Source organism: Rhipicephalus microplus, chromosome 7, assembly GCF_043290135.1.
Source record: "Rhipicephalus microplus isolate Deutch F79 chromosome 7, USDA_Rmic, whole genome shotgun sequence".
Classification (NCBI taxonomy): Eukaryota; Metazoa; Arthropoda; class Arachnida; order Ixodida; family Ixodidae; genus Rhipicephalus; species Rhipicephalus microplus.
In genome coordinates, this window is record NC_134706.1 from 32249305 (window position 1) to 32264648 (window position 15344).

Here is a 15344-nt window from a genome sequence, read left to right on the forward strand (position 1 = left end):
AGCTCAGGTTTGTTGAATGTGCACACAGTGTGGTGTATTGCATACCTTTATCATGCGGTTGTGTATATATAGGGCAGACTGGCAGGTGCATTAACACGAGGCTAAGAGAGCATATGTCAAGCCTGAAAGGTCGGCCTGTAACCCATTTGGCAATGCATTGCAATGAGTGCGCATGCTCTCCTTGCTTTGGCGACACTACCTTGCTGTATAGGAGTAGAAACAAGACGTCAAGGGAGATAATGGAGGCATATCATATAGACAAGCAGAAAGACAACTGTGTTAGCCGCCCTTCAGTAGCTTTACTAACAAAAGAAATCGCGCTCCTGTCTGTCAATCAATGAAACTGTTATCGTTTTTATGTTTTTGTTATCGTTGTCGTAAGTGCGCAGTGCATTGTGTGTTTTTTTAGGTCACCAGGGAGCGCTGGTCCGAGGGTTAAAAAGAGTCAATGTTTTTCGATTAATAAATCAGTTGTTAGATTGCGCCAGTTTGTATTCCTTTCTTTGTCCTTGTTCGCCTGCGCATACATTTTCAGGCAGTATAACGTGGTGTACCAAAGGGTGGGAAACGGAAGTGAGGGGGAGGAGTTGTGTAGGGATGAGGTAGGGGTAATGAAGGATGGGAGATCGCAAAAGCAAGGCATAGCACTGCGTAGGACCCTTTACACAGGTTCTTGATGAAATCCAATTTCATCCGCCGATGTGCCGTAATAGCATCGGTGGGCAAGAAGAGCTGCCGACAATAAACCACCCATTTTCTACAGCTTCTTTCCCTTATTTGACAAAATATATTCAAAGAAATGTTCATTCGAGATACAAAAAATTATGAGATATTTATTTATTTACAAATACTGTTAGTCCTTACCCAGGGCTATTACAGGAGTGGAAAACAAAAACGTAAAAGCATAATCATTCTAGAATCATTACAAACCTAAAATGTATAATTGGAACTTACTCGAAAGGATTAATATGAAGTAGAACTCACAAAACGCAACCATATTAAGATAAATGCACCAGATTGTATACAGACAACATAAAGCTTAGTTAGCTACAAATGAGAATATGAGCGATGCGATTCAAGAATAAATCTACGAATGAGCATGATACAGCTTCTTCGGTCAAGGAATTCCGTTTGTAGATATTCCTTTGAACTTTACGGGCGTTCCTTTTAACCGAAAAACTAAAAAAACGACTTTCTTTACTCTGAAAAAAAAAAGAACTTGAAAACGTGCTTTCACTTTCGACGTTAGGAGCTGGTGAATCAGGTGACCGGAAGTTTTCCATGTGGTACAACGCTTACAATCTTTGAAACCATCACGCGGCGGGAAATGGAGGATAGGACGAGGGTGAGCGAGGGATATAGGGAAGTGGGCGACGCGTAAGGGAAAGGGAGGGTTAGCGACAATGCTGTGAGGATAAGGATAAAGCATAGCATAGTCTCGTGTAGCGTGGTACAATATAACAAGGGGTCGCATAAGAAAGTGGAGTTGAGGAGGAAGGAAAACACCAGGGGAAGCCACCAACTCTGCTGTTTCCTCAGCCTTCGGTTGCTGCCCTGACTTTTTCTTTTTTAATTCATCACATCTACACCGCAACGTCGGTTTAGTGGGTGGCGTAAAAAGCAACTTTATGCAGCTCTGTCTAGAGTCCCTTAAGCAGCATTCCCACACGAAGCTGTTGCTATTAGAACTTTCTCGAAAGAGAAAAGAAACGCTGATTCATCTTTTCTTAACCTTTCACGGGTTATACAAACAACGCACTCGACTTTAAAATGAAGTGCACGCTGGCGGTTTATGAACGACGCGGGGCGTAGCTCACGAAATTAACTTCGTCAACTGCTCCTCGGGAGCTCTTTTTTTCTCCGGTACTCAAGTGAAACAAGAACGAAAAGAGAATGGCGAAAAGTTTACACTGACAACCGCACCTTCGGCAACCACATGCGCAGCTGTCGGCTGGTGAACTCACTCGAACCGCAGTTGTAATTTACACTGAAGAGCCTTAAAGCCAGAAGCCTTAAAGCCGAGTGAAAAAAAAAAGCACGTGATGTGCTGGAAGGCCTCGCGTTGCTTTTAGGAGCACGTAAGTGGAGGACTAATTTAGACGGCTGCAGGGTAAGAGAAGAACAGGTGTCGGAGTTTTCTTTTCTTCTTATTCTTTTCGCCACACGTACCGCTCCGCAATGCCTTCAAGTCGAGTTTGAACACCGGTTCTTAATTAGTTTTAGAGGTTTCATGCACGCAAATACATTAAGGCCTGTAGTAGGGAATTAAGGATATCATAGTTGAAATAAAGGAGAAGAAAGGGACGCAGGCCGAGCACGTAACGCGTAGGCTGAACGGATTGCAGGAGAATGCAATCCAGGGAGAAAGAAAATTAGGTGGGCAGATTATGCTTAGTGTAGTCTGGGGTACATAACGCGGCAGCAGAAAGCCCAGGGCCGGTTTGATTGGCAGGACATGGGAGAAACCTCTGCCCTGTCGAGGGCTTAGTTAAGATGATCATGCCGATGACGACGACGACGACGACGACGACGACGATGATGATGATGATGATGATGATGATGACGACGACGACGACGACGACGGTGACTTCGTCGTCACACCATTCTCATTTTCGCATCGACTGCGAAACTTTTCCTTCCGCCTTCACGGCTGAAAAAAAAATGGGGAACCCTTAAGCTTCGCCTTTAAGAGTTGAACGCGATAGCGAAATCCGGCCCCTACTGCACCTTTCAACCGCTAAGTGCATACTTATTCATGTGTTTTGTTGCATACACACGCACGCACGCAAACACGCACGCAGTAGCTTGAACCAACGCGCGCTATTATCGCCGAATGGGTTCGTTTTCTTCGTGACACCTGTCGAACAAAATGCGTTGAAGGGGCCCTGAAACACTTTTACAAGTAACCATGGAATGAATTCACTAGGAGAGCTTATTACCTCACGCATTCAACGCCGCAAAAATTTCAAGAATCCGTCCAGTGCGAGTGGAGTTACAAAGGTTTGTCGCATTCTGCAATATATAGCATTATCTCTTCTCTCGTCCCGACGAAAGCGCTGGAAGCTAAGCTACAGTGTTCTAGTACACTCTAGCTAAGCAGGGAGGGGTGGCAGGGCAAAGAAACTGCCGCGCCTCGTGACCTTGAGCACTTTTTATTTTCTTCCAATGCGCGGCTTTCTCAGTGTGATCGTGTGCGCATGCGTGGACAAGTAGCACCTCCCGCGGCTATCTCGGTAACCTTATTTTTCGGTCCATGGCCTCCGAGATTGCGGGCGCGCGGCAGGTTTCGACACGCCATGCACCCGCTATATCGGAGGCCATGTTCGGTCAAAGACGCACAGATGACTTTTCGCTCACAAGCATCGGGGCCGACGCCGGCGGCGTGTTTTCTGCGACACGAGCTCTTTAACGCTGTCGCGTTAAAACCGAACGGAGATTGGTCACCTGGTTCCTGTAAACGCTCGCGGGCCGTGTTAAGCAAGGAGCAGCCAAACTGCCGAGGACGGGTGGACTGGCGCGTCCAGACCTCCAGGGCGAATGAGGGCGCAATGCTTTGGTGTCGTCTAAACTTTTCCCTTCGACTCGCTCTGCGTCGAGTTCTTAAAGCGGAGCCATACTTTCGCTATCCGTTGTTCAATATTCGAACGGTATGATAACGCGAATTTTCCCAGGGTTGCTCATAAATACGCCCAAGATTACTCGAAGTCGAAAGTCATTTTTTTTTCTTCTCAGTCATCCACAAACCTCCTACTCTCCGAAACATTTTTGCGCTCAACGTGTTTCTGCAATGCCCCCTTTATCCTACGCCTTGCAAGCTGGATTCCGTGCCGAACAGTTGTGCCCCCGTGATCTCCGACGACAGCGCAGCTCTGGCCGACCGGCTCGCCCTCCGCCATCTCCTGACGTCGCGAAGCTCTCAATGAGTGGTCCCCCGTCCTCGGACTCCTTCGACCGCGTCCCCATCTTTCTCTATCGCACCTTTACTTCTCACTCTATCCCTTTTAATCCCTCCTTATCCCCACCCCTCGTAAGCCACTGTTGAGGTGTCGCACCATGATGCAGACATTTACGGGGCTCACTTTTATCTTCTTTTCACTCTTTTAGGAATCACTTCCCCGCCCCCAGTTCACCAGGTCATGCTCCGAGATTGGCCTCCCTTCGATACGAGCGTCGATGTCATTTGATGACTTCGTAATGTGGCGGGGTGTTGTGTGACCCCATAGTGACTTCATGAGGATGTCAATAATTTTCGAGATGATGTGACGTGTCAAGGTGACCCAGTTCTGGGGAAAAGAAAATCTGTCCCACTACTATCCAATGAGGTTTAAAAACTTATTGCAAGCTTCCCGCATTCTTATTTAGACCCTTTATTTCCGTGCCAGAAGTGCGTGCTATTTCTGTTGAAAGTTCACAGGCCTCGTCATTTTCGTTTCCACGTGAATTAACCCTGACGTCAATAGTTTTATTCGACGTATCATATAGTGCGTATATGTACGCATTGACTTACTCGTAGCTTCTCTCTCTCTCTCTCTCTCTCTCTTTCATTGTGATATCGACATTCAGTGGTTGCCTGATGAACAAAGAAGCAATTATAACTAGAAAAAGAAAAAATACATAATGTCAAGCCGCGTTCGTGTATTAAATGTTCGGTGAAATAGCTGTCACTACGTATTTCCGGGACCCGGGGTCACACATCCAGTGTTTCTAGGCTCGCAAGTACAATTACTTCTTGATAGCATTGTTCTCACGCATGTACAGCTGAAAGCACCATGATCCGCATATTCGCTACTCATAGGAGATCCTGTGGACGTGTACGAAAAATGTGTGAGTATCGCTATCGCAGGAGCTCAACTCCGGCATTTTTCTAAAGGTCCTCTTTGTTCCCTACGATATTGCGAAAACGGAAGCGAAAAAGAACAACTCATCAGCGCCGCTTGATCCGTCGTTCAATTCCCCAACAGAAACGCAGCTGTGACTCCCCAAGCTAAATAATAAGAGCGGCGCGTGTTCCCAACACAGGTGGCGCAGCGGAAGCTTGGAGCGTTAATGGCTGCAGCAGAAACGGCATGGCGAAGAAGCATCGGGCGTGGTGGGAAACGAGTATCACTTAAAAACAAACAAGTACGCTGACGGCATCTAGCGGCGAAATAGGCGTGCCTGGAAAAACGCCCTTTAGGAGAAGTGTGGGCGGCACGCGCCACTGAGGGACGAATTAAGTACAAAGGGAGCCGAAAGTCGCGCGCGCGTCCATTACTAACGCGCTCGACATGCGCCGCGGTAAGCCACAAAGCGTCGTCCATCTAGCTTCTGTCTTGATTACGGCATGGATACAGCTTGGCGGGATCGCACCGAACGCCGCGCGGTGCGCTGGGATTCGTTTTACTCATTACGGAGGCGTGTTGGAAGTGGGATGTCGGGTGGACGTGCGAGGGATATTCGCGGGCGGAACTCAAAGGGCGCGTTTGCACGCGTATTGTACACACACGTGTACATACATACATGCCGCGAAGTGTATGTGCAGGATCACGCGCTGTTTGTTTGGTGTACACCTTCGTTACGAGGCACTTGTGGCGACTGCCGTTGAAACTTCGTCGGCGCTTTAACTTGTATCGCCGGGGCTCATTACCGATAACTGTGGGTAACGATGGTCTGAAAGAGGCCGTTTAAGAGCGCGCGAGTGCCGAACACGGCTGTGAATAGCCCAGTAATTTCGGCGGCGTACGAATGTCACTTAGAAGGAGACTCGGCAGAAGTAAAAGGCCACGAGATTTGACGTCACTCGACAGTCATGCGGAAGCGAAAGGCCACATAATTTGACGTCAATCGACAGTCATGCAGTTGGAAAAAGACTGAGTTCTTTTTTTTTTTTTGTAAGCGTTCGTTCTTTTCAGATCGTTGCCGAGTTTGCATTACACGTTCTTGTTACATCGTCCGCGTCTTTCACCTGCGTTGCGCCACTTTCTTGTATTTAACGATGCAGCAACAAGTCCTATGACTTGGCATTTGGCATGCGTATATAGGGCAGCTCTTGGGGTCCCGTCAGGTGTTACGACCTGTGAGAGGGTGGTTCATGCCCTCCCGCGTTGTGTTTCCATGCCCGTCGTGTGAGATAATGCGATAATTTAGATTATTCTTCACGTTGTATCACCAAAATCATGTGTGGGAAAAAAAGCAATACGAAAAGTGGCATTTATTGCATGCCCATAACGCAGTATGATGTCCTAACCTGCATTTATTCTCATGCCGAATCACCAAGATGGGTGAATTGAAAGAGCGAAAATTGGGAGACCCTTTCAGGGGCAAATAATCAATTTTTATGGTGGCAATCTTTTTTTTTTTTGGCAGAACAGAAACCTTATTGGCCACTCAGTCTAATTACGTAATTTAAAAGTGGGGAATGCCACGAAACCTTTTCAAACAGAGCTTTTTTATATGCAGCGAACATGAAGTTACATACTGGCGTGCTGCGAACAGTGACTGCGCGTTGCTTTACTGTGCATTTGTGCACTCCCCGCGCATGCGTCACGGCTCGATTTGGTCCTCTGGAGGCCGCGACCGCAGCGCCACTTTCCACCGTGCTGCTCAACTTACGTCGTAAGCAGCACAGAGTTTAGTGGAGCGGGGTAATAATATACATACTTTGATTTTGAAGACTGGCGCTCATGACAGCGTAAGTCTATGCGACTACGTACCGCAAAGTAATAGACTCCATATTTTATAATTGAGCTTCAGTTATATTCCGCTAGGCTGCGCCACATGATGATTTTTGTTAGGGTGCTTCTAGTTTTGTCAATTTAATGTTCAATTTTTAAAAAAAAAAGATATATAAACCCTACTCACAATGCGAAAAGAATGCTGAAATCTAGTTTTGTCAATTTAATGCTCAATTTAAAAAAAAGATATATAAACCCTACTCACAATGCGAAAAGAATGCTGAAATCTATGACTGCATTTCGTGGTCTTTTCATTTACACTATAGCACTTTATGGCAGTTGTTGGTCTTATACAATTTGAACGCGATAGCGATATCCTTGGCTTGTGTCAGTGAAGCTTTCGCATACGGCTGCATTCTGCGTAATGGATATAGCACGCTCTAAACCACGCACAGTTGAGAGCGTGAAATCTTGCCTAGCTTGAGGGGGAAAAGGCGCAGCAAACCAACGCTGACTAAATTTCAAGGCCGAAAGGCTGCCGCAGTGACGTCAGACGTTGGGGGCCCAGTTGCCCAACTGAGCATGCTCAGTAAGATTTTTTTTCCACATCTTTTATTCGGCCCAATCAAGCCGCAGAGCGGGAGCATTGGTTCTCCTAAAACGTGAAGGAAACACAGGCTTTCCGCCGCGTTCGCGGCGTAACTGGGCCCCCACCCTCTGACGTCACTGCGGCAGCCTTTCGGCCTTGAAATTTAGTCGGCGTCGAGCAAACATATGTGCCTTTTGCAGTGGGTGGCCGCCATGAAGTCATGCAAATCACATGTTCTGACGGCCGATCACGATGTATGCTTGTAGAACTCATTATTACCGCGATATTAGGTGTCGCATTCTGAGGCATGTATAAAGGACGCGTGGGTTTGTAAAGCCAACACCCCATAAAAAAAATTATGCCTGGAACGTGAGCCGCGAACGCGCTGCCCTACCCTCTGATTTTACCCTCCTCCTTCGGTACGAAGACGAGCGCCTCCGACGTCCGCCTCTTGCAAACACAGCAATGCTCTCACAGTTGCTTCCGAGCAGCCATGATTATGTCACGTGACAGAGCGGTACGGTTATGTCACGTGACTGAGTGGTACGGAGGCGAGTGGTCTCACGCGGCGGCTGGTCACAACACAAGGCAGGAGGCATGGCCTCCGAGATCGCGTGCTGGCAGGAGGCTCTCAATTGAAAAGAGAGCGACGTTCCAGGCATAATTTTTTTCTCGGAGGCGTTGGTAAAGCATGCGTTACTTTCACTGCATTTCCAAGCACGGGAACTTATTTTCACTGCACTTCTAAGCAGGCGCGTGGTTCTGTGGTGCAACACCCACGCTGGCCACGCAAACGACCCGGGTTCAATCTTCAGTGAAACCCAGAACGTTTTATTCTTCATTTTATTTGCATCTTTCTCAATTTTTTTCCGTCACGCACATAATGATAATTTTTGCTCACAACTAACGACGCCGACACCGACGCAGAAATTTCACCGAAACGAGTTATTTAACGCTATCGCGTTAATACGGAATGCGGCTGTTATAACTTACGCATCGCCTGGAGGTTTAAACAAATGTGAATAATTATAACAATTGGGATTTAAATGAGTACTGATACAATTTTAAGACATTGCAAAAGGATTTTTTTTTCGTTTCCTTGGTATGCAGTGTTAACGCTCTCCGCACACCGGAGTCTGGCTGGGTGCCCAACCGCGGTGCTCTAGTGACTAGGTACTCGGCTGCGGACCCGCAGGTCGCGGGATCGAATCCCGGCTGCGGCGGCTGTATTTCTAATGGAGGCGGAAATGTTGTAGGCCCGTGTGCTCAGATTTGGGTGCACGTTAAAGAACCCCAGGTGGTCGAAATTTCCTGAGCCCTCCACTACGGTGTCGCTCATAATCATATGGTGGCTTTGGGACGTTAAACCCCACATATCAATCAATGAGTCTGGCTGGCTAACTGAGCATCAGCAATGCCAGCCCCACCGCAATGGTCATTATCCCGACGAGTCAAGTCGGATACACTCAGCTTGCGAACTCTGCGTTGTCTACGCAGCCTGAATAGCAGAAATCACTGTTGGGGTTGTCTGGGGACAATGCACTCGTCGTTAATTACGTGTACGGCGAGCAGATGGTGCACATCTGCCACTAATACATCGCGGATAGCTGTCTTCCCTTGACGTCACACTGCCATGGCACATCACGCAGGAGCCACTCACTCGACATCGAATCCGAAGGTGACTTTTCGAGGTAACGGTAATAAAGATACATTCGATGCGTTCCCAAGCACCACAAATCTCGTTTTAGTTTTCTCGACACCAGTACTTTTATTTCGAGCAACTATTCAAATATTAAAAAAAATCGTATCAATACTCCTTTAATGTCCCACGATGTGATTATCAGGGACACAGTGGAGACCATGCCCCGCCACGGTGGTCTAGTGGCTAAGGTACTCGGCTGCTGACCCGCAGGTCGCGGGATCAAATCCCGGCTGTGGCGGCTGCATTTCCGATGGAGGCGGAAATGTTGTAGGCCCGTGTACTCAGATCTGGGTGCTTGTTAAAGAACCCCAGGTGGTCAAAATTTCCGGAGCCCTCCACTACGGCGTCTCTCATAATCAAATGGTGGTTTTGGGACGCTAAATCCCACAAATCAATCAATCAATCAATCAACCATGGAGACCATGTACGGACCACTGAAGCAACACGAAAGCGGATCTTCATGGGGATGCGGTGGGTTGGAATTCATCTTGGTTTTGAAATAAGCGCAGCACGAAGTTAGTATCGAAGAAACGCTTTAGCACGTAGACAAAAGAAAGAAAAACTTTTTTCGTCTTTCTCCCATCACTTCCCTTCGACTAACGCATACAACCGTGTTTATTTCTGTGCAGTAGTTGTTCTAAAGGCACGTCATTCCTTTGTTTGATCGGCGCATCTCGTACACGCCTCAAAACGACGTCGATACCTTGCATCTGCGAGCAAGTGGTTTCGTTTCTGCGAAGCGCTTTGCGCCCACTTACTGTACGACACAATTATGCGACTCGCATCTGGCGCAGTTTCAAAGAATCGATTTGAGCACCCAGCCCTCGCAGCCAACTTACGCTGTTCGAAAACAGCCGTCCTACACGAAAGCGAGAGAAGGGTATGTCAGGTTCGCGACTCCTGATTGTCACTGGCTGACTTGTTTACGACCACAATCCGAAGCTCCAACTGAGCGCGTCTTCACAGAGAAGTTAAAACACTCCGTTCGCACCGGTTGTATTTTTTTTTTCTTTTCACTTTACGGAGGCCATAAGATGCACAGTCTTTACGGGTGTACACTACTTCATGCCGCGCCAGAAGTAAACCGCCACGCTGAGCGCAGCTTTATGTACTTCGCAACTCTCGAACTGCGTCATGGTTCTCCGTGACAGCGATAGATAGACACCCTAAGTGTGCCGAGAGAACTCTACAGCTATGTGTGTTTCATTCTCGCTATAATTGCGTATGAACTTAACTTGAAGTTTGCTCGCGGCAGTTCACTTTTACAATTCACGATTTCCTCGCTCAATCATACTCGAACACAAGCGCATCATACGTATACAGCTGCAGCGGATCGCCGAGACAAATTATTACAGCGGATGACGTTTGAAAATACGAGAAAGACAGATATATAGAGAGAGCGCGACTCATTCAACGAGACACGGTGTAACGTATATCCAAGCCTGGAAAGAAAGAGTGGAGTGATACTTCTTAGTTGACGAATATACTCTTCACTTCGGCATTGCTGGCTCGATGATGGTTGGAGGTTGAGTAATAGTTTTTTCACTTCTTATTATGACGGTGTTGAGGAGGGGCTGCATGGTTGCATGCTAAGCAAGGAGTTCGAGCATGACACTTTTTAGCTTGACAAAGCATACTCCGAGTGTATGCTAACTCATGCTAAGCCAAGCTAATCCAACAATCCAACCCCGGAAGCCTATGCAAGCGTGTTTCATAGCATGTGCACTTACGGTTACATATGCACCCATCTAGGCCACTGTACTTCTAAACTATCGACCTTTCGAGGCATGGATAAGACTCGACCATAACTTCACGACGCTAGTATGCCTTCGCTCATGCCTCCGTGGATTTGATTTCTGCACGCTGGGACCTCACTTGGCTGCACGAAATCCTCTAAAAATATGCTTACAAATCCTTAAAGCAGAGTATTATAGACAACCTGACATTCGGGCCACTCGCAGGTGCCTGTTTGCAGAGCTCGCCAGCGGTGACGAGAGAGTGGATCCTGCTGGCGATGCTGGCAGTGCTCACGCTGTTCAATTTGTCCTACTGGTACGCCCAGAGGGACGGCTGGAAGCGCGTCTCCCCGCCCAAGGTCCGTCGCATCCCCAAGCTCAATGTCTTCGACCGTCGGCAAGAAAAGACGACGGCAGTTTCCAGTCGGCTGAGCGACGTTCCTTTAGAGCTACTCTTTTGGAGGCCTGTCGAGTCCTTGCTGAGTGGATATGGTCGACTACCCTTTCCCGTGGAGAAAGTGTCATTTCTTCCGGTCGCTTACTCCGTGGTGCACCGGTGCCACACCGGAGGACCTCTGAACCACATATTCTTCGTGCACAGTGCCCCCAACAACTGGGTCAAGCGACGACTGCTCCGAGAGACCATAGGTGACGTCGCCATGGCGACGAAGCACTCCTGGACCACGGTCTTCTTTGTGGGCCTGTCCCGCAACCTAGGCGTACAGCAGAAGGTGCTCGACGAGGCTGAACGGCACGGCGACATCGTCATGCTGCCGTACGTGGACGCGTACCGTAACCTGACGTACAAGTACGTGTACGGCATCAAGTGGACCATGGACAACTGTCCGCGGGTCCCGTACGTCGTCAAGATGGACGACGACATAGTCATCAATCTGACCAAGCTGGTCGCCTACCTGAAGCAGCGCAAGCGCACAGAGCCTCCAGCCTTCCACTGCTACGTCTGGACCAACATGCAGGTGGAGAGGAGCACGGATTCACCCTGGTACCTCTCCAAAAAGATGTACCGCAAGCGATTCTTTTCGCGCTATTGTTCCGGGAGCGTGGTGCTCTTTCCAAACCACGTGATGGAGGCCGTGTACAACGCATCGTTCGCGGTGCCCTTCCTACCCGTAGACGACGCCTACGTCACGGGCGAGGCCGCCAAAAAGGCCGGCGTGGGTCACGTCAAGTTGAACCGGTACTACTCGCTCTTCGAAGACAGCTGGCGCGAGGTGGCCACCGGCAAGTACGTGTTCGCCCAGGTGTACCGTCCTAAAGATCGGCGCAAAAGCTGGAACATCATCATGAGGGAGCTGAGGGAACCGACACTAGCCTTCATAGACTACGGTTCGTCCTTTCATGGGGGCGCCACGGGTCCCGACCGCTCGGACGAGTTCTTGACGGCCAGTGACGAGGAAGAAAGTTCCCAATCCTCAGCGACGAACGTTGAGTACGAAAAGGATGCCTCTCCACCTCCTCCAGCAGCGTCTTATGAAGATACGCGCGTCGTAACACGCGACGCTGCTTCGCATAGTTCCGAAGCCAGAAGCCGGTCGAAGCCTACCCAGGCGGCAGCGAGGCTTAACGACAGTGAAGCACGTGTTCGGGACCAAGAAAAAGACGCTGTTGGTCGCAATTACTCTAAAGCTGGAGATAAAGTGGCTTCTCGAAGTGGAGGAGAATCGCCGAGAAGAGGAGACGATGGCAGCAGCGCAGCGTTTATCATACGTGGTCAAGGTTGATAACACAAAACGCCAGGGACGTTAGGGTAAGAACGTCCACGCTGTGTTACGGCGTACGCTGGCATATGAATAGACCTCTACCGGGGTACGTCACAGCGTGACGTCACCGGTGCACGTGCAAGGCAGTGGTTGGCAAAACGCTCCTGCCGGTGGCTGAGTGAGTTGCAGCCGCTCGGTGCTTGGGGCAAGCTTTCGTTTCTTTTTGAAAGCTTGATGCTTATCTCACAGTGGCAACATTAGCTGTGATATGTGCGAGAGAACATCTAGTTGTGTGGTAAAGTGCCTGATGAAACATTTGCCACGCTGACTGGCTGTTTATCTCAGCGAAGTGAACACACGTGGCGGCCTTTGCGAGGAACAGCGGCATCGTCTTCGAAAATGTGCAGTGTTGACTGTGGCGTGAAGTGTGCGTTGAAAGGTATCGAAAAATTATTGGTTCACCTTTACGGACCGTGAAACTGGGAACATTGTGCGTGGTACGTGCAGTGTGAATAACGCGATGCGTCCTGTTTGCGAAAACAATGACATTCGTTGTGGGCCGGTAGCGCTAACCGGTTGCCGATGGACCTTTATGGTCTGACATTTCAGGCAAGATAAAAATCCGTTTGACGTGATCATCTGCGATTGGGTGCATCTCAGCGTATGTGCGCCGTGCAGAAAAATAAAAGTGCATGATCTCCGGTTGATGTATACGACTACGCACGAGCTAGAAGCATGTTGTAGCATTGCGGAATCTGCATATACGCTTCACCACGGTTATAAGTCGTATTTTCGGATACCTGATACAGCATCAGGTATCCGAAAGAAACAGCGGAGGTTTTCGTTTCTTCTCCACTTCGTACTTTTACGGCTCGATCCTTATGAAGTGACAGTTGTGCATTATAAGTTTGTGTATCAAGCCTAAAGGAGCAATATAGGCACGAAAGCATGTTATAAGTATCAAATGCAGCAAGGTAACTGTGCCAGATAATATTATATACTGTCACGTCACTCCAGTTGTCGGTATGAAGTTGTCGGGCTTTACATCACATGATTCTTCACTCCATGGGTTATTGAGAAACGCGGCGGCAGAATTTCTCTTTAATTTTCACGAGGATATGTTAACCTCAGCTTATCGTACGGCAAGAAGTGTTTTTTTTTTCTCTTTCAATTCTCTCCGATCAGACTTTTGCTCCCCCCGGATCCGCCACTGCTGGTATGATACTTTCTGTTGGGACAAGGAACTGAATGAATGGATTCCAGAAGAGATGGAAGAAAATAATAAAAGAGGATATAAGCAAATATGAAATGTGGAAGGAAACAATAAAATCATTTGCAACCAGGGCGTCAGGTAAGATAAGGCTTTGCTATGTAAGCTAGCAAGCCTAGTATTGAAGCCTTCCGACAAGGCAATTTACTGACAGCTGACTGGCAAGTGACTGTACATGGTCCATAATGAAATAATTGGAAGCGCAAACCAACGGGACACAAGCGAAGAGACAAACAAGAGTGTCCCGTTGGTTTGCGCTTCGAATTATTTTATTGTGAATTTGTACCAACTATCCCGCTGGTCAACTCTTCAACTGTACATGGATTTCCATCGGTGTCACGTTTAGGACGCTCAGAGCACTGTCGTAGAGTGTTGCAATGAGGTATGAAAAATCACCGCCAAGTACTCCGTATACGAATGGTTAACCAGCGAAAGCTGAAACTTGCGGCCCCGGTGTTTAGCAGTGGGTCCAACCCGATGCTGCACTGAAGCCTTTCATAATTATTGGTTGCATGTCCGTGCTTCTTAATAAAGTTAGACACAAGTTTTGCTTTGGCTTACCGGCGTTTATTTCGCATGCAGGACATTGTGCCTCGCATGACCATGGTCACGGAGGAGTGCAATGAGCGGTCAAATGCGTTTCGCAATGCGTTGATCGCAGTGGTTGTTCTCGGACCAGGCGGTCACAGGCTTCGCAGTCGAAGCCAAAGTGCCGCCGGAGCAAATCCCGTAGGAAGTGGGCGTTCGCCATGGCGAACACGCTACCGCAATCATGACGTCAACTTCGTCGAGCCCGCAGTGCGTGGCGTTGTTGCAAGCGTTTGACCTCGTGAGCTAACTCGGTGACGTGGTTTGCGGGGCCCGCCTGCCACCGGCGCTTGCATTCCCGTTCGCGATTCAGCGCTGCTTGTAAGGCTGCCTGCCGGATTATCGGTCTGCAGTTTCTGCCGCCACTCGGCCTTCCGGGACTGTTCTTTGTGCCCGGACTGCAACATCCATCGGCCCGGCGAATGCGAGCTCTCTCACGTTTCCGACGTCAGCACTCTTTTCAAGTTTTTTTTTTCCATGGCATACCCGTATGCATGCCCTTAGTAGAAACTGGCGCGCGTGCTCGGCGCTACGGCTGTGACGCACGGTGAGAACTATACGTCACTCACACCGCAGCCAATGGCGTGCGTGCTCGGGTGAGACTGAGAACGACGTAACTGGTTGGAGAGGGGCGTGCGCGCCCGTCTCCAATCAGGTACGTCACCTTTGAGACGGGCGTGCGCGCCCGTCTCAGAGGTGATAAGGTGTAGAACGCACGGCGACGGGTAGGTGCCAACCCCGTGTCGTCTTAGCAAAGCGCTGGAAACACTCACCTTTTCGTGCAAGCGTTGCATGGTCAGGGCAGCCTGATAAACGCTATACGGTCCCTAGAATTACTTACGTATGCCGTTTCTAGTAAAAGTCGCACAAACATAATATTGGCGTGTTATCGTGCCTCAGATATGCGCAATAATTGCTTTTTAATTGACAATCGCACAAGTATGAACGCTGAAACTTGAGCAACATTGGTGGACCGTTTCGGATGGGTTCAGCCGTTTGGAGTATCGGCTGGTGTTGTTTAGAGAGCCCGGAACCGTTAAGGGCGGACTAACAGACAAATGTAGAGACAGACAGACAGGCAAAGC

At 48.8% G+C, this 15344-nt stretch overlaps 2 protein-coding genes across 2 annotated transcripts in view; both read left to right on the top strand.

Moving 5' to 3' along the window:
- LOC142767391 (beta-1,3-galactosyltransferase 2-like) overlaps positions 1-14221 on the top strand; it is a 44805-nt gene extending 30584 nt beyond the window's left edge. The window contains exon 2 of the mRNA XM_075868950.1: positions 10906-14221. Within this exon, the coding sequence (XP_075725065.1) occupies positions 10906-12422 (1517 nt within the window). The 3' untranslated portion in view covers positions 12423-14221. The remainder of the gene's footprint in view (positions 1-10905) is intronic.
- LOC119179727 (beta-1,3-galactosyltransferase 4) overlaps positions 13615-15344 on the top strand; it is a 33908-nt gene continuing 32178 nt past the window's right edge. The window contains exon 1 of the mRNA XM_075868949.1: positions 13615-13752. The gene's annotated coding sequence lies outside the window, so the exon portion shown is untranslated. The remainder of the gene's footprint in view (positions 13753-15344) is intronic.